Source organism: Sinohyriopsis cumingii, chromosome 1, assembly GCF_028554795.1.
Source record: "Sinohyriopsis cumingii isolate HCF-2022 chromosome 1, ASM2855479v2, whole genome shotgun sequence".
NCBI lineage: Eukaryota > Metazoa > Mollusca > Bivalvia > Unionida > Unionidae > Sinohyriopsis > Sinohyriopsis cumingii.
The window spans coordinates 28414331-28440448 of record NC_142961.1 but is presented as its reverse complement, the minus strand read 5'-3'; the positions used below and the strand labels follow the sequence as shown (position 1 = coordinate 28440448).

Genomic DNA, 26118 nt, shown 5'->3' with positions numbered 1-26118 from the left:
AAGAAATAAACCAACACTGATTAAACTTAATTCAGTTATGACCAGATCTAGTCTACACATGTTTCTCAGACAGTCATTTAGAGGTGTCACCGAGTTTGCTGGTTCAATGAAGATAGAGAGGCTTATTCCTTTAATGAACAACAGTTTAGTAAATTTCAAAGAGCAGCTTCTTAGCAAAGATGTTTGCTTATCATTCTAAAGGGTTTTTATTTTAATTGCCTAGATGACACAATAAAAAGTATCAGTCCTAGTTTTATTGTTTGAGAGAGCACTACACGCCATATCGAAGTGGAAGCATAATAATGATTAAAACTGTAACTATAACTAGTGGATTGGACACATGAGATTTTCTGTACATTACTATGAAGCATCTTGTTAATAGATTTTTTTTACATTGCTGCAAGCTGGGTGCAGTTTATTCATGAAAATGTATGTGATAGATTTCTGGACCATGAGATTTTTAATGCATTCACTGTGTCTGGACCTAACAATTTTCCATTTGGTAATGATCATATAGATGCTGTGATCATTCATTACAGTCAACCAACTTAGAACAGTGACACAGTCATCAGTATTGACAAAGTAAAGAGGTGGGGGATTCTCAAGTACATTGTGTACAGCAATTATAATTGTCAGCAGCTGAATTACTAACAAAACAAATTTCAATGAAAGGACCGTACCTGAAAATGTTTCATTTGATAGAAATTTCATGGATACATCCTGTGTCATGTATAGACTGTAAGAACAGATTTTTTTTACAACAGAATTGGATCTGATCAAAGCTGCATTGCAGGCTGAGTGTTGATACTCTTGACAAACTTATGAGAATAAATCTTATTGATGTTGATATAAAAGACTTTGATCTGATGCCAGCAGTCGGGAGGTGGAAGCAAGGTCGAAAATGACATCTGTATAAACAAAGAGAATCATGGTCATCAAATTGATAAACATTGAGTAGATTTACCATAGTATAAATATGGCAGTATCATGATCGTTGATAGGAACACTGTAAATACATTTTGTTAAAAACGTAACCTACCCACCCATCCTAAAAAACTTGTGGGAAATCCTTAGCAAGTCATAAAGATAACTTTATACTTTGCTGCTACCACCCAATTAGACCTATGGAGGGGTCAAAACTGTTTTTGTGCGCAAAAATATATATTACAAACAGCAGATTTTATATATATTTAAATAACACACAATACATAGGTTCAATTTAAACTTTATTGTAAATATAAATAATCTTTGGCATAATGGGGGCAAATTCTGTCACAGCACACTGCACCAGCCGAGCTCTGAATATTTTTTTAAAGGAATACTTCAGGAAGAGAGACTTGGGTGAGTTTATAGGTTGTGAAGAGTGTCTGACACCTATATGTGGAGCCGCAAGGGGCTGGTACTAGGTATATAGGAACACTGATAACCAACATCAGCTGATACTCCATACATGCACCGGTATGAAGTATATGGGCATAATAGTTGAGTACATTTAAATACCGACACAAATTGGGGGTCAAAAGCAAAGTTGTGAATGCATGAAATTTAGCATTGGCCCAGCTTGGCAATTTTTTCTATAGGAATACCTCAGGAAGAGAGACTTGGGGAGTTTGTAGGGTTGTGAAGAGTGTCCAACACCTATATGTAGAGCCACAAGGGGCTGATACGAGGTATATAGGGACACTAATAACCAAAACTTGATAAGTCTGATCCTGAGGATTGCCATGATACAAAACATTAGCCGATTTGACAAAGGCCCCCCCCCCCCCCCCGCCCAGAACAGAACTGGAACGGTATGCTATGCAAGAAATGTCCCAAATAAACAACATAGTGGAAGGAGGGGAGGCGGTTGGTTCCTTCTGCAGATAATGTTAAAGATTAAATGCAGCATCTACACTGAAAGGAATGCATCTCTACAGGCATATCAGTTGCTATATGACTGATGCCCTAACTGACACAATGTTTGATCACATGCTCCAACTCGGTCATCTGATTGGTTCAACAGGACAACATATCTAAATTTAGTAAATAGCTTATTAACATATATTGGCTGCAATGACATCATGTCTCGGCAGAGAAACCATAGTAGACAAAGAGGGGCCCAGCAAGGGGCCAGAGAAGGAGGCAATGTGTATTACTCAAGCTACATTTAATCAATTATATACATATATATATATATATATATATATATATATATATATATATATATATATATATATATATATATATATATATATATATATGTGGTGTAGATCTGTATTTCTTTATAATAACATCTATATACCTTGATTTCTGTCATAGGAATCTGGAGTGATAGTGTACTTAGATGAGAATTAATTAATGGGTTAATATGGTGGTGTGTGCTACACATGAATGCCTCAGCTTTTGCTGTTGTGTATATGTTTGAATCACTATAGCAGTTGGTGCATACATGCAAGGCATTGGTTGCCATAACCCATGGACCCGGATTTGAATCTCTGTAGAGTACAATTAAAAATTCTCAAAACCTTTATGTTATTATTATTTATTCATGTTTATAAATTCTGTTAACGTTATCAAGCATCTTCCTTGAGGATTCAGGGATAGATTGGTGTATATTAATACAATTTCTCTCTCTACATAATATATACAATGACAACAATATTGCCTGTTTTAAGGAAGCATTTTACCAAATATGAAAATAAAATCAGGTTTAAAATTTTCATCCACTTTAAAGAGAACTGAGTTGCAAGTTGATTTGTGTCATGGTTAAAAATTCTAGCCAGCTTGAATAAGTACATGAATAGGATCAGTTGTGTGCCTGACATGCCAGATAACACTTCCCTTTTAGAAAGATGGATTGTGTTTTGACATTACAAGCAACAACTACAACACCTCAAATCTTTTAATATGGTTTTCCAGCTACGTTGAAGTATGCTGTTTAGAGTACTGTATTTCTTGAAGTTTTTCTCATGTCTCTTTTTTAATGTAATTGTATATCAATTTTAACAGGACTCAGCCGACCCCAATCTTCCAAATGGAAGAGGACCCCAAAGAAGAAAAAGAACTGGAACCAGCTTGGAAGAAGAGAAAAATATGATGTTTTCATGACTAGGATGATGCAACTCAAGACATGACATAGAGTGATGGCTCAATGCTGTATGGTTTCCAAATTCATAAACAGATAATCCGAAGTTATTCTGAATTGAACATCAATAGACCAAGGAACAAGATATTTCTACAGAGCATTTTCAGTCAGTTTTTGTCTTGCCCGCAAAGCACAGGTGCAACACAGGTATAACTTTTTCAATGGCATTGCCATTTTCGCTGTTGTCATAGGTGTCCAAGCTAGTTTTGGCATTTAGCATAATTTGATTGACATTGCTGCATGTACAATCATGAAATTTGATTTGTGTATTCATTGTGGAAGGTACTGCTCTTTACAGGCACAAGGTGGTCAGAGTTACCTATTTTTCACATTCCAGTAACTTTGCTGGGTATTGGGAATATTTCTTTGTGGAGCACACAAGACAGAACATTCTATGGAATTTTTGTTGTGTATAAAAGAAAATTACAAATTTCTGCACATGTCTTTGACAGAAATGGCATTTATGGCCAAGGCATTTTAAGTTGGGTATTTAAATTCTTTGTTTTAGCAAATACAAAATCATGAACATGATTGCCTTCACAGTAATTATATATGCTGTTATACTTTGTTTCATATGAAGAATGTAAAATGGCTCCTAAGTCCAAAAATGGCAAATCATGTCATATGAAAAATGTAAGTTAAATCCCATGTATAGGATCATCATCCAAGGAAGGTTGTAATGAGTTATTCTTGCATAAGAACTGCACCTGAGGCACTCTTACAGAGAGCGAACATTAACCAGAGTGTGCAGCCTGCCATGGACCATTCACAGGGAACATTAACCAGTGTGCAGCCTGCCATGGACATTCACATGGAACATTAACCAGAGTGTGCAGCCTGCCACACACCATTCACAGGGAACATTAACCAGAGTGTGCAGCCTGCCATTCAGAGACACACCTTTATTGATTGTATTGATTTTCAACATATGAGACATAAATTCTTAAATAACATGCCAGTTTAGAAGATTCTGAATTAGTCAAACCTGTCATTTGTAGTCACCAATGGAAAAGGCAAAACTGGCTGTTGTACACAGGTGACCTCTGTACACCAGTTCCTTTTTTAAAATTGATTTTTTAACAATTACCATGCATCATTAATTTTGTATGTGCATTACAAAATAAAAAATTACGTGTATATGTTGTTTTCTTCTAAATTTATTTACTCTATCCTGCTCACTTTAATCCAACTTATAAATTAAATCATCACTGACATAAAAGCCTCTCGTGGGTCGGTGGTTCTTTCCGGCATTTTCCCAGGTTCTTCCTCCACCATTAATACTGGCCGCCATGTATAGCCTGTCGTGTGCTGAAAAATGATGTTAAACCCTGCAACAACAACAACAACATAAAAGCCCAAATGATGATTGATCTCACTAAACAAACAATATGACCCCTTCTCCAACTGATAAATTTATAGAACAGATGAGCTGTCTTTTTTTGCAAAACCATGAATATTGGTGATTGATACCCATAAAAAGTACATTACTTTCTCAGTTATTTTCCTTCAAGAATACTAATCCAGGCCATATAGACAAAGGGAAGAAACTCATCAATTACCTCTCCTTTAATATTGCTAGTGGGCTACCTATATACCAGATGCTTACCAATTTAAGTTGAGCTATACGTCATCAAGGGTGCTTGCATTTGTGGATCAGAGTGAAAGGGCTTTATAGTAATATGACGGTAAATATTTTTTTGAGAAACACAATTTGCTACAAAATTTACTTTCTCTAGAGTGATGCATTTGGGAGGAATTTGTTGGAGCAGGGATGGAAAACCTGCAACTGAGTTTTGTCTTGAGCAGATTTGTAGATGCAGGATTTTCCTATGAACAACTATCACTAAATCAAGTAGATAATTCACCCAGTATTTAACCAATCTCGGTGGAAAGTCAGAACCACCTTGCAGGTCTTGCCCCTTATTTTCTGTATTATTCTTGGTACCAAAATAGATGGAGAAAATGCATAGCCCCAAAAGCCATGCTAGTTAAGTAATAGAGCATCCATGTCTCTGACTTCTTGGTCTGGGACTGAAGAGATGAAGGTGGACAGTTTTTAGTTCCACCTTATCTGTCACTGATCACACCTAAGGCAAAAAAAATCAGTTGAAGGATGATTGGATGAATATACCATGAGGTGTGAAGAGTAAGGTCTCTTATCAACAAGAACGTGGCTATGATTTTGACCCTGCAAGGAATATCCTTGATCTGGACAGGAATCTTCTGCAAGGAGCACCAGTGCAGAGTTTCTGACCAGATGCATATGTCCCGTGATTTGGTGCACCATCCCCCTGATCCATTTCAGGAGGTCAGTCACTGTTTTCAAACCAACTGACATGGCTCGTCTTGCTGGGATAGTAGTCTGAAAGCTGGGTGGACAGGCAGTTTGGATGGTCAGCTCAGTAACTGGTTGGATGGCTGGCTTGATGGCCAGCTGGACAGACTGGGCAGCCCAAAGGTAGGCCCAGTAAGATTCCTCATATATAACAGAAGCATCAGCCAGTATGCAGTACAAGTCACTGACATGAGGGACATGTATTCATTAGACTGGCACTAAGGCTATGTTTGGACATGTGTGTCATCTTGTACTTATTGGGATGCCAAAATCTGAGTGAGCAATTTTCTTTCATGTCTTAGCTTGTATCGAGAGGTATGACAAAAGGAGGGATAGAAACCCTCTAAATTTTCAGCAACTGTGATGTCTCTTTTACAATCTCACCACTGGTGACCCTAGAATTGCCTGGGGCAAGTGCAGCATGACCATCTCTGATGTGCACTGTTCCTCCATATCTGGCTTGTTGGACATCACTGTGAGCATGGTTCAGATGGATGGGCACAGGACTGTTATGGCATTTAACCCACTACACTAGTTATCAATGATGTCACTGGGTGAAGATGCAAAATGTAGCTGCTTGTCGATTTTAACTTTGCCTGTATCTCTCTGCTTTTCAAACTTTTTAACAGCACCATGGACCACATTCCCTCAGACCACTGAAATCCAACACTGCATGGTGAAGGTGAGGAAAACTTGGTACAAGGAAGGCATACCTCATGTATCCTTTCTGACCGTGAACTTCTTGCACTTTGAGCACTGGTAACTGATTTGACAAGAATAAAAAAACAAAAACAATTGGAAATAACAGTCTGTAAGTGTTTACTATTGCAATAATTCACTTATTAATACACCAGCAAAAAATAAATTAAAGCAGTGTTTGTGAGTAAGACTGGAGATTTGGCATCCCACCAACAGCAAACAACAATTATACCATATTGGACTACAAAAATGTACACAATCACTGACTGCTAAAAATGTATGCAATTATTCATTGCCAACATCGTACACAATTATTGACTGCCTAAAATGTACACAATTATTGACTGCCAAAAATGCACACAATCATTGACTGCCAAAAATGTACACAATCATCGACTGCCAAAAATGTACACAATTATTGACTGCCAAAAATGCACACAATTATTGACTGTCAAAAATGCACACAATTATTGACTGCAAAAAAATGTACACAATTACTGATTGCTAAAAATGTACACGATTACTGACTGCCAAAAATGCACACAATTATTGACTGCCTAAAATGTACACAGTTATTGCAAAACTGTATGGACTTGACAGATGTGTAGAATTCAAAGTGATATCTGATGGATAGTGAAAGTTGATTTGGTATGATGCTGACTGTACTGCGGAAGTTTAAACTGGTAAACAGCCTGTATAAGAATAGCCACTGGAGACTGGAAGGGGAGGTAATAGCTAAATTCTTCTTCCATTTGTTAATATAGGGTGCAGATGGGAAAGATTTAAGTCTTGTGGGGGGGATTTTAGGGGTTGCAAAGTTTGTTTTCATAATGGTAGTGTGATCAGAGAATGTATTTAATAAAGAAATAAAATGAATTAACAGGAAATGTATATGAATACATTTTAATAACAATAAGTACACATAAAAATTAAGCATATATGACTTTTGCTAATTTAAAAATTAAATATCTACATATTATCCAGTAATTAAATTTAAAAAAAAAACAATAGTCGTGTCATCAAATGTGGTTCCTCACTATAAGGCACCTCAGTATAATACAGTCTCTTTTATAATTTGGGTCACAGGTCCTGTTAAGGGAAAATGTGAATCCAGTATATGAATATATATGGATCTGACACTGACATATGACTACCAAGGTATGTTTGGTATGTCCTTTAAACTATCGTAATATTTCCATTCCCGTGAGTAATGATGCCACTGTTTTATCATCCACTTTTTGGCCTTTTTCATGAACCCTTTCTTTCCTTCCATGGAAAACTTTAGAAGATGGTTGAAAAACTCACTCTGTGTGTCAGGATAGTAGCGTTTGTAGATATCTAAAACTATTGGTATAGAATCACCTGTAAAAATGGAATAAATAGTTTTAAAGTATTTCTCTTTAATCAAAGATCATTACATGCTTTTTATAACACATGAAAATTTGAGAATATTAATTTACAAATAGATTGCAAGAAATTTTTGTTTTGATTTTTAAAAATCATATTATTTAGCTTAAAAATACCATGATATGTTTTTTATTATACCAAGCCTTTCTCAAAATGAAACAAAATTTGTGGCCTGGTTTATTAAACTTGTATGAAAATGAAAACGTGTAAGCTGTGACATGTGGAACCACTAATCTTTTCCATATTATTTGAGATGAAACTCTTATTTGTTTACCATATATACTCACTTTTAAGTTGAGTACAACTGCAATCTGCAGAGACCCAAATCTGCTTGCATAATGTACTAGAACATCTGGGTCTATGCAGTGTGTTATGAGTAGTCAGCAGAACAATATAAATAGACCCAGATCAGGGTCTTTGTGTTTGCATTTTGAATTCTACTTAAGAGTTAGTACCAGTGGTAACTCAAGCATCCTTTTCATAATAAAGAATATGATTTTGTCATTGACAATCTCATATGAATAGAAGTTAGTTGAAATCCTCTATGTATAATAGTTCTGGTACTTGCAGTGTTTCCATGTTCTTAGGCAATTTCTCTGTGAATAATTTCCTTGTTCTATTAATGAAGTGGCAGAGTAGGATGGTTTAAGGGACTGGTTATGGTCACTAAGGGTCAAAGTTTGTATTTCATAGTTAGGATTATGCACTGTAAGAAACTATATGCCCAAGAAAAAGCATGAGATCACAAAAAGTTTAATGAAATGAAATCAAGGAATATGAAACTTTCCGACGTGATGTAGAACAGATCTGTTTCACAGATGCGTGAACAATTATTTCCACCAACACCTGCTGAAAACAATTAACCCTTCCTCTGGCGCATAAAAACACCATTTACAACATGTTTTATCCCATTAACACTTGTGTAAAGTACTGTGCTTTCTTTAAGTCACAATTTAATACAAGATGTTTACATGTAAACATGAAACCCATCACCAACAGCAGCACATTTGGAGTAGTCAATTTACAACATGTTTTTGGAGGACAGATGCCAATGGAATTAAAAGCCTTGCAAAGACATATGATGACTGATTCAGGCTGGCCTGAACAAAATTTTTACCCCTTATCCACTAGTTATGGGTCAAGGCCACTGTATGGAAGAAAAAAACATCACTGCAAAGTTACTACTCATTAAGATGCATCCACATACAAAGTTTCTTCAGGGTAGGGATGAAAATGTGTAGTGGTACCCAGCTCTACTGGATAGTTCATGATGTAAGCTAGCAAATGGTTTGGCCATGTATTGTGCTGTCAAGACTCGACCCTAGAAATAAATGCTTTCGTTTCTGTGAATCAGAGATCAAAGATGAAGAAATTTCGTATACTGGAAATGAATAAGGCATCAAACTGGGTTTGTGTTCTGTTATTTTCAAGCCCTCCAATTATTAGTTGGCAGAGGAAATACATTTAGCTTGGAATGAGGATTTAGCAGCCCAGAAAAGGGTAGCAAGGTAATAGTAGTAGGTATTGTATTGGACTGGAGACTTTGCATCCCACAAAAGGGTAGCTATGTAATAGTAGTAGGTATTGTATTGGACTGGGGACTTGGCATCCCATAAAAGGGTAGCAAGGTAAAGTAGTAGGTACTGTATTGGACTGGGGACTTGGCATCCCATAAAAGGGTAGCAAGGTAATAGCGGCAGGTACTGTGGTAGACTGTGGAGTTGGCATGCCAAAAAAGGGTAGCAATGTAACAGTAGTAGGTATTGATTTCGACTGAGGATTGGATCCCACAAAAGGGTAGCAATTTAACAGTAGTAGGTATTGTATTGGACTGGAGACTTGGCATCCCACAAAAGGGTATCAAGGTCATAGTAGTAGGTATTGTATTGGACTGGGGACTTGACATCACACAAAAGGGTAGTGATGTAATAGTAGTAGGTACTGTATTGGACTGGAGACTTGGCATCCCACAAAAGGGTAGAAAGGTTATAGTAGTAGGTATTGTATTACTGTTATTAAAACTAATTTCACAAGTGTAGCTGAAATGGAGTCCAAGATACTTGAGTGTCTAAGAAACAACTAGCTGAAATAACAAAAATCAGTCAAGCATCAATATTATGTCACTTTGACCTATATTTAAAAGGCTGAGTTACTCTTTCAGAGATGCATCCACTAGCCAGTTTTCTTGAGAGAGATGAAATGGATGGAGTCCAATATATTTGAAGATGTAATGAATAAAAATTGAAGAAACAAACAGGAACAAGAAGTGGAGGAAAAAAATGTTGATGTCACTTAAGCATGAATACAGTGAATACAAAATTCTAAATGACATGTAAGGGTGACTGCTCCATATTAAAAGTGTATTCCATGGGTCCCAAGTATGTTTTACTGGCAAGCATTTTTGTTTGCTTGCACCAAACTCTATTTCAAAGCTTCATTATTACATGGTTTAGATAAATATCATCACAGGCTCTACCCACGTTCAGCAAAATACTTGTACAGAATTATGGCCCTTGATCAGCTATAACCAGGCATCTGTCTTTTGAACACCATATGATCCATTAACCAATCATCTGTCTTTTGAACACCATAGGATCCATTAACCAGGCATCTGTCTTTTGAACACCATATGATCCATTTTTTTAAAATTACGATCAGATTTCCTGACAAAAATACCTTGTTTCAGTAAAGTCTCATCATATTGTATGGAGTTTTGGCCCTTGACTGACTCAAATATTTATATTTTTCTTTAATTTCAATCTAATTTGCAGTGAAGCCTGACAATATCAAACTCTTAGATAATATCGATATGAGTGATTTTGACTATGTTATTGCCCATTATTGGCTTCATACACTTACGTAACAATACACAGTATACCAGTCATATATTGGCAAGGGACAATGGCCATGCTATTCAAGTTTTGGGAACACAATGAATTTTTATAGATCTTAGCCATTTTGTCAAGGAGCATGGAGCCACAATATTTGCAAAAAAGTAATCATATACACTATTTTTTCATGAATGAAACACAGCAAATGTAAAAACTAAAAACAAGAAACTGACAGCAACCAACTTCCCAGTTCTGGTAGGTGTCCTGAAAATTTTTGGACAGAAAAGAAAAGCCATTTTAGGGAGAGAATATTGAGTAGAAATAAAAAATATCTGAGGTTGCCTAGCAACCACATAAGTTTCACAAAAATGAATACATTGTTCTGCAAAATCTTTCCTTACCTTCAGGTTGTGATGGATATTCTGTTTTACTAAATGTAAATGGCTGTTCCACTAGGAGGAAATTGTCCTCATCAAACTTGGTTTGGTCAAATTTTGTACCCTGTCCAAAAGTAAAAATTAAAGATTAAAGGCACGTCTTTCTAGTGTTGGAAATATACTGTTATTTAAAGATCACTGACTGCTTCATCAGAACTGATTAACCATTGACTGTAATCAGTTGAAGATATTTTATAACTATTTCTAATTTTTTATGAAGATTCTAAGTTTTGCATACTTGCTATGTTGCTTTGCCCAGGAAATTCTGATGGTTTACCAACATACCTGTCATCTGCCCTGTTGATGACGCTTGCAATTGTACTCAACAATAGGTGGCTATTTTAAGTGCAAGTTTTTATTTATTTATTTTTCCAAGAAGATTTTGTTGGGTAAACAAACTAGAACAATTTTCCAGTGTATCTGTCATATACCTTATTGTAAGAGATTGTATTACAATAATATACAGAAAGTTATTTTAGGGCTTTTGATTTACTGTTCCCAATGATTTTCTAATAGACAAAAATTGCCTTTTGCTGTCTATTCCAAACAAAGGGCAATAACTCTTGCCTATTACCTCCCCTTGGCTCCGCCAGGTGTCACTAGTATTTAGCTGACTGAGATAATAATGAGGATGCTCACATGGCAGGGTGGTTGGGAGGGTTTTTAAGTAATGTGGTAAGTATTCTCAGAAATATAATTTACTTTCAAATTTGCTTTCTCCTTCGAATACGTTCCTGAAACACAATTATGTTAGGAGAATAAGTAATAGCAACAGGGGATGCTGATCATCCAACCTCAACCTCGGGTATTCTTCTAGGGAAGATGGCTGAATTCCACCATGTTAATGAATAACCATTCTCCTAATGACAAGCAGCCTGGGGTCACTTGACCTGTGACCCTAACATACGGTTAACATGGTTATTGAAATTTTCTTACCTACAGAATTTCACCGGTGAATCCAGTGAAGCTAACAGCCTGTGTTGACTGATCTAGATGGGCCTGGTAGCCATGCTGCTGCCACCAGACCAACCAGATATAAGGTTTTCCTCTGCAATGCTAAATCTTTGGGATAAAAACTCAAGAAGGTTGATTCTGCATGCCAGCCAACAGCTTCTGTTATAACTTGGATTGAAATGTTATGTTTGAATGCAAGGCTCACAGAGATGGCTCAAAGCTTCTGAAGCGTAATCTTCATGAGGCGACTCTGATCTGCTGAGATGTCAGAGTAAGCCAAATGAACAACAAATCTGAGAGTGCAAACTGGATCTTGCATGGCTGCTGTTCTTGACCTATGGAAGAGAGCGAGTGAGTGATGACTCTTTGGTTACTGACATAAAGTAACCTATTTTTGGCTACAAAGCCTAGTTGTTTCAAGAGAACCAAAACCTCCAATCTGAGCTGAAGAGAGTTTGGGTTGGCAGAAAGAGCATGCAACTTTCTTACCCTGCAAGCAGAAATTAAATCTATCAGGAAACATGTCTTGTATGATAGTAACTTTAGTGAAGTGTGTGCTAGTGGCTCAAGTTGATTTAAATCGAACCAGATTAAAACCCAGGTTTGGTTCCACTGAAAACAGGGATGATGGTCAGATGAGGCTGAAAAGGGTTGAAAGTTCCAATGGGTCTTTGTTACACCCAAAATCATATCTGCCATGATGCCAAAATGTGTCCAATATCATGGGGTGGTAACCTTTGACAGAGATTAGGGCCATCTGTGTCTCCTCAAAGAAAAAAAGCTGATTGAGACCTAAATGGGCTGAAAGATCTGTTAGGTCCATATTATGCCCAAAATAATGTCTACTGTAATGCCGGAATGTGTCCAATATAATGGAGTGGTAACCTTTGCTAGAGATTGGGGCCAACTGTTTCTCCTCAAAGAACAAAAGCTGGCCAGGTGGAGGATGTAGACAATGTTATTGGTATGGCACTAGTCCCTGAAAACATGCCACTTTCCCTCATAATCCTTCAGAAAGATGGGCCTTCTTGCTCTTGAGATTCTCCCAACAATTGAAGGTTTAAATTGTCCATCTTGCAAAGCTTTCTGATAAGAGCCAAGCGAGGAGAAGAGTATGGTCCAGGCAGGAATGGAAATCCCATGAACATGGTTGCGTGATTAGTGACCCAGGACTCGTCCCATCTGACTTGTCCCAATTCTGACCTCGTAAATTCTTTATTATTTTTGGTACCAGGGCCACAGGAGGGTAGGCAAATGCCCGCAACAGATTGACAGTACCTCCATGGACCAAGCCTCTGGGTCTGGGACTGGATAAACAAAGGTGGGTAACTTATGAAACCACCTGGTTGTGAAAGGTGGATCATCGGACACATCCAATGTATGCAAATCTGAGTGAAGACCGATGGATGGAGAGACCATCCCTTGCGAATGGCTTGACCTCTCTGATTCAAACATTAAAATGGAGATTGTTGCACCAATGTAGAAACTGAAACAGAACACACAGGTCAGGTGATTTGGTGCCTCCCTGCTTGAGGAGATAGGTCACTACAACAGAATTGTCAGGCACAATGAGGACTGTTTTGCCTGAAAGTTGATCTTTGCAGAAGTGTAAGGCATTGATAACAGCCTTCATTTCTAGGATACTGATGTGTATGGGCCATTCCACTGGCTCCCACGTACTGATGACAGTAGTGACATCCATCAAAAGGTGGGCACCCCAACAGTGCACACTGGGATTGGCACATACTGTTTTTCTGTTTGGAGCTTCTCGAGTGGGATTTCCATGGTCAGCCAACCTGGGTTGCACCACTGATACAGGAATAACTGAATCTCAGGTGTGATCATGACTGTTTGATTGAGGAGTTTTGAAAATAGATGCCATTGTGCTAACAATGTCATTTGTAACAGGTGTATAAAAAGACGGCCAAGCAGGATCAAGTCCATTGCCACATCAAAGAAACCGAGGAGTTGCAAAAACTCTCACTGAAATCCAAGTCCTGTTGAAAACAAATTTGACCAGTTTGATGATTCTGATTATCTGAATACGAGGAAGTAGCAGCAGATTCTGATTGGTTAAAAACTCCATGCCCAGATGGGCAAAGTTCTGGGATAGAAAGAGGTCTTACTTTCCCCAGTTCACTAGAAAGCTTAGCTGATCCTCAAGAGAGAGGAGATTGTTCCTGCCTTGGAGTAGGATAGAACTTACCATGTGTTTCTGGAGGATGTTGTCCAGGTATGCTGCCATCATTGTAGATTACATCAACAGAAAAATGGAGATGATTCAGGGAAGAACAGTGAATTGATAAATGGTGTCACAGGAAAGAAAAATGTAGAAATGTGTGGGACACAGGGCGGATAGGGATATGACAGTATGCGTCAGTCAGGTCAAGAGTGATAGCATACTTGCCCTTTTTGAGGTGGATTGATCTTGTCATCTCCATCTTGAACTTTGGAAGTGCAATAAATTGATCAAGGTGACTCAGAAACAGCCTGAATAAAACCCCAGTGATTGTGGATTTTGAACAATCTCCTCTGCCTGTTGTATGAGGGCATCCTTCTCCCAATCTGCCAGTACTTCCATGAAGAGAGAAGAGGAGGAGAGGGGAGGAGATTGGAAGAATGAAACCCGAAGCCCCTCCAAAATGACCCGGATCACCCACCTGTTCTGAGGGAAGAGAGAGATCCAGTGCACATAAAAACACAGGAGTTGGCTGTCCACAGGTAGGCTGTCTGCAGGTGACAGGAAGGATAGGATAATGCTTATGAACTGGGGTCTTGAAGGCAGACAAATTCTGTTTCATCCCATCTCTGTATGATTGCCTCCTGTGTTAATTAGGCTGTGATTTCCTGGAATTGGGGTGGGACTGATAGTGGGGCACATCTGACTGAGGAAATCCCCTGTCCTAGGGCCACTGAACATCCCTTTGCACTGGCTCGGGCTGAGTGGGTCCAAACACCTGTGCAGGGAAAACAGCAAGTTGGAGGGGCTTGTTCCTGAGCTGCCTGCCTCCAAACTTCTTCGATTTGTCCCTCATAAAGCAATGGAGACACAAACAGGTCATTCTGTAAAGTAAGGGTACAGTGCGGTTTGAGTGATGCTGACCGCAGACATGCATCACATTGGATTAGGTCTAAACTGGCCTAAGTCATCAATGCATTGGCCATAGTAATCCTGATGGTGTGTCCCAGGCTGGACTATTGTTTATCAGTGCAGCCAATTTAACATGAAGGATGTTGCCAGGATGTTCCAAATCAGCTTGGATGTGGCATGGAACTCACTCTTACCCACTTTGTATTGCAATGGAGCCGACGTGGACAGCTGCCAAATTCTTGATGAAAGCCTGAAGATCCCTACTGAGGGCATTGGAATATAATGAGAGGAGAATATCGCTGGGATGTGGCTTTCAAGGAACAAAGCCATAGAATTGCCCAGGTCACCAGTCTGACCTGAGAGCTGGTCTTTAATCTCTTTAATCCTTGCTGATTCGGGAATGAGCCAGATGGACACTGAACACTACAGCAGCAAAGCTAAAAACTAGTGACACCTGGTGGTGCCAAGGGAAGGTAATGGGCAAGAGTTATTGCCCTCTGTTTTTTTAAACAGACAGGAAAAGATGATTTTCATCTTTTAATAGGGCTAAATTCATGAGGTAGTAGGCTAATATTCCTAATATAATTTGACTGGGAAATGTATTCAAAAAAGAAAATGTGCTACAGTGGTCAGTCACTACAAAATCCCCTCTGTAGAATGCTGCGTCTCCTGTAACATAGGTATGGCGCTGAATCCCATTATACTGGTCAATTACAGTTTCATCATTGCCACTTAATCTCTGTTCATTCTTAAGCTCATGGGAATGAATTACAACATGATTTTACATCAGTAAATACTCAGTTATTGTGTTAAAACACTATTATTACACAGGCATTATTAGAACATCTCTTAATGTAGGGCTTCCTCATTTTTTACCATGCAGGTTGCTTCCATGGCTTCAGTCAATACTGTTATAGAGAAGAGATGGAACACTTTATTTAGATATTTGTTAATCACTGTCCTTTTATTTTGATTGACTTTTGTACCCAGTGATCAGATTTTTTTATCCAGTGATCAGATGGTCATAGTTCTGTCTACAACAGAGATGATTCCATGAACTGTCACCATCACCAAAAGTTTCTTTTCCAAGATTAGATGATACCACCAAGAACACTATATATGTCCTAAATTGTCCAACAATATTCAAGAAAATATCAGATTGGATTTAATCACTTTAAGGAAATAAATGTGTAAAATCAAAAAAGAAAACTGTCAATTAGGTATTACAAACAAATCTTTGATCATGCTTTTTAAAGTGTCCCTATTTTGTAATAATTTAAGTTGGAGTTTAAGTAAAATAATTCTGAGTTTCAGATGGGACATAACTCCTTCCCAGATGGGACATAACTCCTTCAACATCTGTTCCAGATGTCAATTATCTCATGTGATAACAAAGAAGCCTACCAGTATCATGAGCCTATGCCAGGGTGTTTCTGTATGTATTCTTATACAAGTCAGGTCCAACTGAAACAAACATAAACCCTGATTTGTTGTCTCATAATGCACCAGCAAATAAGGGTCAATGTTGTCTGTTCAACTGCTTATTCTTAACAAACTGCATAGACCCAGATCTGGTGCATTATGCTCTAAGTAGTCTGCAGTTGGACCTGGCCTGTAAGCAAGTATAGATGGTAATTATATAAAACGACAACCATAGGAAAGGATGGTCATATCAACATGGATATTTTTTTTTATAAAATACTTCTTATAATATCTAGCTGGTTCTCAATAAAAATGTTGCTGATCTGATATCTGACATCCAGTATGGCCACCACAGCAGCCATCTTGAAAACTTGTTATTGCTACTCCTCATATTAGCATGGGTTTTTCACTGGAAGATTCATTATGGTATCTAGTTGGTCCTAAATAGAAATCATACCAATCTGATATACAAAATGGCCTCCACTGTAGCAATCTTGAGAATCTTATTGCTACGCCTTCTAGATGAAAAGTCATATCAACTCTTGGTTTTCACCAGAAGACTTTTTATTTCACACTTGGTACTAATTGAAAATGGTGTAGATTTGACATCCAGTATGACCACATTGCCAGTCATCTTGAAAACCATCTTACTGCTGTTCCTCTTAAAGGAAATTCATATTGACATGGGGTTTTAACCAGGAGACTAACTATGATACCTAGTTGATCCTGAATACAAAAAAAAACGGTGCCAATCTAACCCTTTTTTATGGATATCTGTTTTACATATTTCCTGATAATATAATTTCTACTGAAGTTATTTTAGTTTATGATATTTATATTTAATTCTTTTAATTTCAGTGGCTGGCTTGTGTTATAGTAAAAGTACATATACATGTAAAATTTCATTCATAAATCAAGGTCTTTTGCCAATGTCAATTCAGCAACTATTTTGGTCAAAGTTTGTCATGCATTAGTTTGAATGTAGGTCAAGAAAACATCACATTATACTAGGAGTACATTTGATGTAAAGAGATATCATGCATGCCCTAGTTGTTGATTGGCTCAATATTTAAAGGTCAGAACATGAGTGTTAAAGTATTTTGCAATGTAATAATTGAAATGTTCAAGAATCTTTTCTGTGGTTCAAGTTGTGTTGATTTGGTATTCACAAAGAGAGTTAAAGCCAGAACTCTACAATAATTTTGTAAGAGAGGTAGGAAATTGTGATTTGTTGAACTAGCAGAGTGGAAAACATTTATTCTAAAAGAGACAGTAACTGTTGGATTATGTGAATTTATTCAAGGATTTGAACATTTAAATAATTCTGTTGGATTATATGAAACATTCAAGAACTTTTGTGATACTCTACTTTTGTGCAATTTATCCTGAAGTAAAACCTTTTGGATTTAGAACTGTAATTCTTCAGTGGGACTAGCACATTAGTTCATAAGCACATTAGAACCTTCATTTTGAATACCTTTTGGTTAGGTTTTGGATTAGTGTGAAATTGATAGACAGTTTAGGAGAATATTCTAGGAATTCATACACTGTAAGTTCTTTTGAATTCTTTCACTTTATTTCATTTTATATTTTATTTAAATAAATTTATATTTTAGAAAACTGAATGTTTGTTGAGTTTTACCTTCTCTTGTTGCTTAGACATAATGAAAATCTTATCACCAGTATTTTAAAGACTACTGTTGTAAAGGTAATGAACTAAACTTCAAGTTACTATCAAACAAATTTTAGTAGTTGAATAGAATTACAATTACTCTGTCACACAAATTACTTTTTTAATCCAGGTAATTATATTATAATTATATTGCTTCTGTTCAGTCTGTCACAACTCAAAGTTCTCCTTGGTTAATCCAAGTTTTACACAGAAAAATGTTCTTCGAACTCTTAATTCAGTGTAACACACTGATTACAATACTGTAGAACTAATTTCACAAAAGTTGTAAACAGTTCTTTTATACAACAGAACAGCTTCTAAAATATATAACTTGATCAAAACAAATTACAAATTAGTAAAGTGCATGTTTTGTGTGAGGCGTAAGTTTCTCAAATGAGTCATCAGCCAGTCTGTTGTGACATTTACACAGGATAATGGATCCAGCAATTAAAAGATGCCAGACCTGTGGCATAATTTCCATTTTCCAGTTATGTTATTTGTTGCACTTGCAGCAACAACTGCATTAATTTAGTATCAAAACTGAAATATGAAAAAATTCCACTTTCAAAACACTTTTCTGCCATGTCTGCCAAAGTATCAACAATGTAACTGATAGACTAACTTACTGACTAAATGTGTTATGACTTACAATCAGTAAATATATGTACACTGGAAGGTTCCAGAACACTCAAAATTGTTGTGGGTGGTTCTCAAATGATCTAGTAATGTCACCCTGACAAATAACAACAAAGATGAATAGACAATCATCATCAAAAGCCAGTCTGGCCAAATAATGTCATTGCTTATCTACCTTATTCTAATCATGCTGTTTCTGTTATGTTGAAAAGTAGCTAATTGTAATTATCACAAATAAATTTAAAAGTAATTAGAACTCTGCATTACTTTTACAGAATTTGAAATCAATTAGAATTACTTGTAATGGTTACATTTTTTGCAGGAACTGATCACAATTGTCTATTTTGAGTAATCAATTACTCAAAATAGACAATTGTGATCAGTTCAATTAAATTCTTTTCTGGCAGCAGGGAGTTAGTCCATTTGAGGGACTCTTGTTTACTGATTTAGCTGGAGTGGATACCAATGCAGATTCCTGCCATTTGTAATTTTTTGCAACTAATAAACTTTTATGAAAGATGCCATGTTGTGAAGCCATGCTTGATTATCTTGTCACTTTATACAGAGTGTGTCATCAACAGACAAGTAAATTTATTTGTCAGACATTAATCATTGACTTTTCATGATAGTTCACAGAAAAGTGATCACAATGTCTGCGAGTGCACATGACCCACACTATTATTTCAATCAGGTGACATGTGAGGAGGTGTTTCATGCAGACTTGGGCCTGAAACATAGTGCAGCTGGGTTTTTGATCCAAAAAAAATAAACTGCATTAACATCACCTCTATTTGATGCAATTAACTGACTGTAAGACATTTTGTAGATAAATTCCTGGTAATGGACTTTTCACGACTCTAAGAAATACAAGTAATTTTCCTAAGTGTCCATGCCACAACCTGGATATTGGAGAAAAGTTATGCAACTTGACAACATTAACTTTAAACAATATTCTCACTTGTCTGATGAAAATATGCCCAAGATTTCATACATATCTATACACAATTTGTAAATTTGTTTTGTGTAAGATACAGATTACAGTACAATTACATAATTCTTGTGCATAAATTGTTGTTTGGTGAAATGGAGACTATGCCATATTGTTGTTTATTAAAATAAATAATACCAGATTTGTACATCTGTGGAATGATGTAATAAAGGACTGATAATTACCTGGTTCAAAAAAGAATCTTCATTATAATACATAAACATGTTTTTTTTTGCTATGTGAGTTATCTCAGCTGGTACAGCATCAGAGCCATAATCCAGGAGTCGCAGTATCGATACCTGACAAGGTCAGCTTGTTCAGCTTAGGTTGGGAAATGCAACTCAGAGGGCACTTAGCTTGCATTTCCCTGGCAGGCATGATATAGCCAATAACATCTTAAACGTGCTGTTAAAGCCACAATTTGTTTAAACTGAAAACTGTACATATTTTTGTTACTGAAAGTACATTATTATTGTGGCTCTGCAAAAATGTAAATTTTTGATTACACTTAAATTTATGGATTGAGAAAGAAGTCCTATTATGTCTGCTAAAAGATCCTCACATGCCGGGTCTCTGAATTCATTATCTGTAACCATGAAATCAATACAAAAAGGTACCTCCAAAAAAGTAAATTAATATTATTTCCTTAACAAAACTTTCCTTCAGATAGTTTTAAATTGCTCTTCAAATTAGATATTAAGTTCTTAAGCTGAAGTATTCAAGACTATAATTGAATAATTCAGCATTGTAAGAAGAGAGGCTCTGACTGAGATTCAATGTAGGGTCTGATAAGTGTTAAGGAAAAAGACAACAGAGTTGTCACAGTTACTTTTTCTCTCGTAAGTTGAATTATCTGTAATAAAATTGGGTTGGGGGGTGTTTGAAATAAAACTGCACTACATAATGAATATTTAAACCCATTCACACAGACTCATGTCATGTAATGTTCCTTGGTTTATTTGACAATGTTGCACTATTCTCATGAAAAACAAATCATAAATATGGTACCTTTTTAAACTTTCATAAGTTTATTTATGATTACCTTGGCTAAACATGCTGTCAGATTGTTAATGAATAACTCCCATCTTGGCTTATAGTACCTGGAAAAAAGATGAAAAAGCACTTAGAAGTCACAGATACCAGATCTTAAGCTGAAGCAATGGTGAGTAATTTGCTCACATATTTATACCCATGCCTCTACCTGCCCCAATACCTACCAATAAAGTAAGTAAGCCTAAAGTACAAAATAGCATAAATCTTGTGATCTTGTGGAGTGCACAAACAATGATAGATCAGCATGCATATTATTACAACTCAACAGTCTTAAACTATATAATAGAAAGAAGCAAAACCAGCAAGATGAGGAAAATTGTTCAAATAATTTATTTCCCTAGAATATAAAGTCAAAATTCAAAAGACACTTAGAGTATTGTGAATTAAATCTCAAATAATCCCAAATGTTCTATCTCAAGTCCAAAAGTATAGAATATTCCTAATGAACTTCAATAACCCTGAATGTCCTGATTTACCAAGAGTTTTCAATGTCTTGATGTACCAATAGCCTTGAATGTCCTGATGTACAAAAGGTGAAATACAGAATGTCTTTAAATGAAATCACAAAAATCCCAATATAATGTGTTAGTCCAAAATCTCAATGAGCACTTTTTGATTCCAATGAATAATTTAAATAAATAATTCCTCTCAAATTATATCTAAACACAACTAAAAATAACTTCCATAGACTAATCTTAAGATAGGAATGAGGACTTTGTTCACAAAAACCTATATATATATATATATATATATATATATATATATATATATATATATCTCCAGCTAACCTATATCAGAACAGCATTTTCTGAAAAACGAATGGAAAATTCCAAAATATTGTTACCAATTTTCCTTACCAGAACATACTAAACTTGTAAACAAGGTAAGGCCTTGAACTCAATTTTTAGTAAATATCTTACAAGGAGCAAAAGTCAAGAAGGACAAAAATCTACTTTCAATCATGGACAATGGTCAAGAAACAATAGAAATTAAATACACATGTCTTGTGATGATTACCATAAAATAATGCTGAGTTTCTGTCATGTACTGCATCCAGCTATTACTTACAGCTCGATTTTTTGCAGGAGTTACTGCCCTTTATTAACTTAAAAAGGGCAATAACTCCTGCCAAAAAATAATGCAAGCACAAAGATTTTTTAACATGTGCATCTGTAGTGTCATGTATATTTAATCTGTATTGTGTGTTGGCTTTTCTCCATTATTATATCACTCTGACAAATATGGCAAGAACAAAGTAATTTGTTGATAAGCAATCCATCGAAAACTGAAGGACTGGTGGCACTAACGAGATTGGGACACACAAGAAAAAGGGGCAATAAGTCTCAACAAAAACTGAGGGACAGCAAGGTGATTTGTTGGTATGTGCATCTTCAGGTGATGACCATAATATTTACCAGATTTCATGGCAATCCATCAACTAGTTATGTTAACAAGATTGTGTCAGATGGATGAACAGACGGACATGGGGATTACTATAAACCCCTGCCTCTATAGTGGTGGGACTATAACAGTTCATTTCCTTGGGTAATGGACTGCTAGTGCACCATGTAAAAATGCACTTCATCCACTTGCATGAGCCATGACAGAATATTGCTTTATACCTATGTGTCAAAAATACACAATATGACATATCTGTAACATAATCAAGTCATATGGATAATGGCACACTGACATGCTTGTTTTTATGAAGACATAGTATTTATCAGTTCGAGGTTTCCTCATAAGTTTCAATGAATGAAACTACCAGACAAATGTCAGAGACAAGTAATAAATACTCTCTTCAGATGCTGTTGTATGACTTGAGAATATATAATCAAACAAAAATGTATTCATCAAGAAGAGATGGTGGTAGCAGCCTATACTATTATTTATACACATTCCCTTTCCATAGTATTTGTACACATTCCCTTTCCAGAGTATTTGTATACAACCCCTTTCCATAATATTTGTACACATTCCCTTTCCATAGTATTTGTACACATTCCCTTTCCATATTATCTGTACACATTTCCCTTCCAGAGTATTTGTACACATTCTTTTCCATAGCATTTGTACATATTCCCTTTCCAGAGTATTTGTACACATTCCTTTTCCAGAGTATTTGTACACATTCCCTTTCCAGATTATTTGTACACATTCCCTTTCCATATTATCTGTACACATTCCTTTTAAATATTATTTGTACATATTCCCTTTCCATAGTATCTGTATATATTCCCTTTCCATAGTATTTGTACAAATTCCCTTTCCAGAATATTTGTACACATTCCCTTTCCATAGTATTTGTACACATTCCCTTTCCATAGTATTTGTACACATTCCCTTTCCATAGTATTTGTACACATTCCCTTTCCAGAGTATTTGAACACATTCCCTTTTCAGAGTATTTGTACACATTCCTTTCCATAGTATTTGTACACATTCTCTTTCCAGAGTATTTGTACACATTCCCTTTCCATAGTATCTATACATATTCCCTTTCCATGGTATTTGTACAAATTCCCTTTCCAGAGTATTTGTACACATTCCCTTTCCATAGTATTTGTACACATTCCCTTTCCATAGTATTTGTACACATTCCCTTTCCATATTATTTGTACACATTCCCTTTCCAGAGTATCTGAACACATTCCCTTTTCAGAGTATTTGTACACATTCCTTTCCATAGTATTTGTACACGTTCTCTTTCCAGAGTATTTCTACACATTCCCTTTCCATAGTATTAAATTGATCTCTTCATTCATTGACTTCATGATAATTTAGTAATTATATTTTTATGCTTAATTAGAAAACCAGAGTATCTACTTTCAAGAGGAACCATTAGATTCTAAGAATGCTTAATTGCTGTAAATGTTCCAGGTGAGTCCCCACAACCCATCACCAAAGCCTACCCTGATATCAGTCCTGACCACTGCTTGGCAGCATAGTCTCGAATCTAAAAGTACAAAAAATATAAATTATTATAGATCAGTAACATATTGTAGTCCAAAGTGAATAATGTCTTTTCTACTGATTGGGAAGGAACATTAAAATTTCACTTTTATTGATTCACATATTCCTCAAACTGCTTGTTATATTTTACACAATTCTGGTAATTCTTTTTCTTTGAAATCTGACATGATAACGTTTCAGTTTAAAGTTTTTGTTTATGATTTGTTTTATGCAAAGTAAAACTAATGACCGTGAGTGTCTTATTACAGTGACACCATACTGACTAAAGAAGTTTGGTGACCTCCATGCCATTTTAAGTTTGATCTATCACTTTAGTCCAATCTTCAAATTATTTCAATATTTCAATTTCTGGATATAAAAAGCTTGAGTTCTGCCTTAAGGGAACAGACTGTGGCACCAAATACTCTTTGAGGTGAAAGAACCATATACCCACAGCTCTGTGGGCAGCCATCATAACTTGGGAATTAATCCAGGGACATCCCAAGGACTGTGAAACTCTACTAATTCACTGCTTTATTTGGTTCCCATAGCATGACTTGCTTTCTGACTCACCTCCCATTTTACCCTCATAATGTGATAATTTCTCACCTCCCCATTTGGCCCCCATAATGTTATCTGGTTTCTGGCATTGTACTCAAGGAGATCTTGCTCTGCCTCATTCTGTCCCCACTGTCTGGCATCTTTTATCCAGCTCCCCAAGAGGAAGTGGGGGTCTGATCCTAGCAATACATCAAGGTCATCTAACAACTTCAGTAGCTTTTTTCCTCCATCTCTGGTAAAATTAACAAAAAGGACAAATATAGATCTGATCAGAGCAGTAATTGTACAACTCTTTATTTCTCTCATAACAGGCCAGCAACAGTGACATCCAAATAAATTCCATTATTAGTACAAGTCAGGAATAATGGACAATGGAGAATATATAAACAAACATGAACATCACACTGGTGATGCAAATACAACTTGAAGCAGAAATTTAAAAGTTGGTATGTATAAGTGCCACTGAAACAATTTTTCATAATTTCTAAATTTTGAAGCTGTTTGCACTTTATTGGTCCCAGTGGGGTAATACATGTTTTACAAGGACAAATCTAATATTTATTTATTATATACTTAAGTGAGAAATATAAAGACTTATTGGTGAAATAATTTTCATATTTTTTTCATTCCCATGTTTTCACAAGTGAAAAATATACCCTTATATATGATTTCCCATCATGTCATGTGACACTTGATTGTGTGTGCCTACAAAAGCTGTACATGTAACAACGATAAAAGAGTACCTTGTGGACTAGAACAAATAAATAGAAACTGCCTTACATTTCAGACATGGAAATTAATCCTAAATGATAATGAAATCTGACAAGATGCCATTAGTAACTTGCTGAAGTTACTTCCCTTTACTTCCTTGACAAAAATGACAAAAACCCACTGTGGTGCATTGCTGAATCAGACTTGCATTGTTTTCAGATAGGGTCAAATAGTTTACAAAGTGGCAAAAATGTCATTTACTGTGAATGATTATGTTAGCTTAATCCTATCTCTTTCTTAAGTCATGTATATTGCTATGATCAGACTATGAAAGTGAGCTGAATTTATTAAAAGGGGGTGGTGGGCATGTTGTGCTGAAAAGTGAGTTTAATCTTCTAAACTTTGATTCTGGAGCAAGTTTGGTATAAAGTAAAAAGAAAAATTTTCTTTTCCTATGTTAATACCAATATAGTTCATCTTTCATCCCTCTGTCTGTCTCTCTCTCTACATATATATTCTTCAGGCCCAAATTATTTTATTGTCGTTGTTTTTTATTTTCATCAGAAAAAAGGACCGATTTTTTAATGATGCAAAGTCATTGATGTTTTACAGGTAAGTACTAATTTCTGGCTCCCACAATTTATGCAAAGATACCTGATTTTATGTAGAGTGTGAACCAGATATATTGATTTCACTGATATGTCAAAGTTGGTTATAGAAAGGCGTATGCTGATAACACAGAGGTTGCCTTAAGTTGTCTAATGTTTGTATATAATGGTTCATGAATACAAAACATTTGCCATGCTCAATTATTCTCTTGCTCAACTTTCCTCTGATTTATAATGACACACTGTAGGTCCACATATCTGTAACACTGATGAATGTCCCCCATAGGTATCAAGTCTATGTAACATCTAATACTAATGAATGTCACCCATAGGTATCAAGTCTATTTAACATCTAATAATCATGAATGTCCCCCAGTAGGTATCAAGCCTATTTAACATCTAATACTCATGAATGTCCCCTCTAGGTATCAGGTTTTTTTAAACATCTAATACTGTAGAATGTCCCCCCCCCACTAGGTATCAGGTCTATTTAGCATCTAATACTGATAATGTCCCCCCTAGGTATCAGGTCTATTTAACCAGGCCTGGCCCTAGGGCAAGGCAAATGAGGCAAGTGCCTTGGGCCCTGCGCTTTCAGGAAATCAACTCTGCAATGCAATTTTTTTGCCTGGGG

General features: G+C 36.2%; 2 protein-coding genes across 4 annotated transcripts in view; one reads left to right on the top strand and one right to left on the bottom strand.

Moving 5' to 3' along the window:
* Nucleotides 1–4264, top strand: part of LOC149806598 (WD repeat-containing protein 70-like) — a 68693-nt gene extending 64429 nt beyond the window's left edge. Inside the window, exon 17 of the mRNA XM_089955347.1 lies at nt 2992–4264. Coding sequence (XP_089811473.1) covers nt 2992–3079 — 88 coding nt within the window. The 3' untranslated portion in view covers nt 3080–4264. The remainder of the gene's footprint in view (nt 1–2991) is intronic.
* A 2784-nt stretch (nt 4265–7048) lies between these two features.
* The window catches only part of LOC149806597 (alpha-N-acetylglucosaminidase-like), a 131126-nt gene continuing 112056 nt past the window's right edge, over nt 7049–26118 (bottom strand). For all 3 annotated transcript variants that reach the window (XM_089955329.1, XM_089955325.1, XM_089955336.1), the window contains 5 exons: nt 24214–24397; nt 23565–23608; nt 20642–20699; nt 10801–10900; nt 7049–7523 (listed from right to left, as the gene is read on the bottom strand). In XM_089955329.1, the coding sequence (XP_089811455.1) occupies nt 7312–7523; nt 10801–10900; nt 20642–20699; nt 23565–23608; nt 24214–24397 (598 nt within the window). In that variant the 3' untranslated portion in view covers nt 7049–7311. The remainder of the gene's footprint in view (nt 7524–10800; nt 10901–20641; nt 20700–23564; nt 23609–24213; nt 24398–26118) is intronic.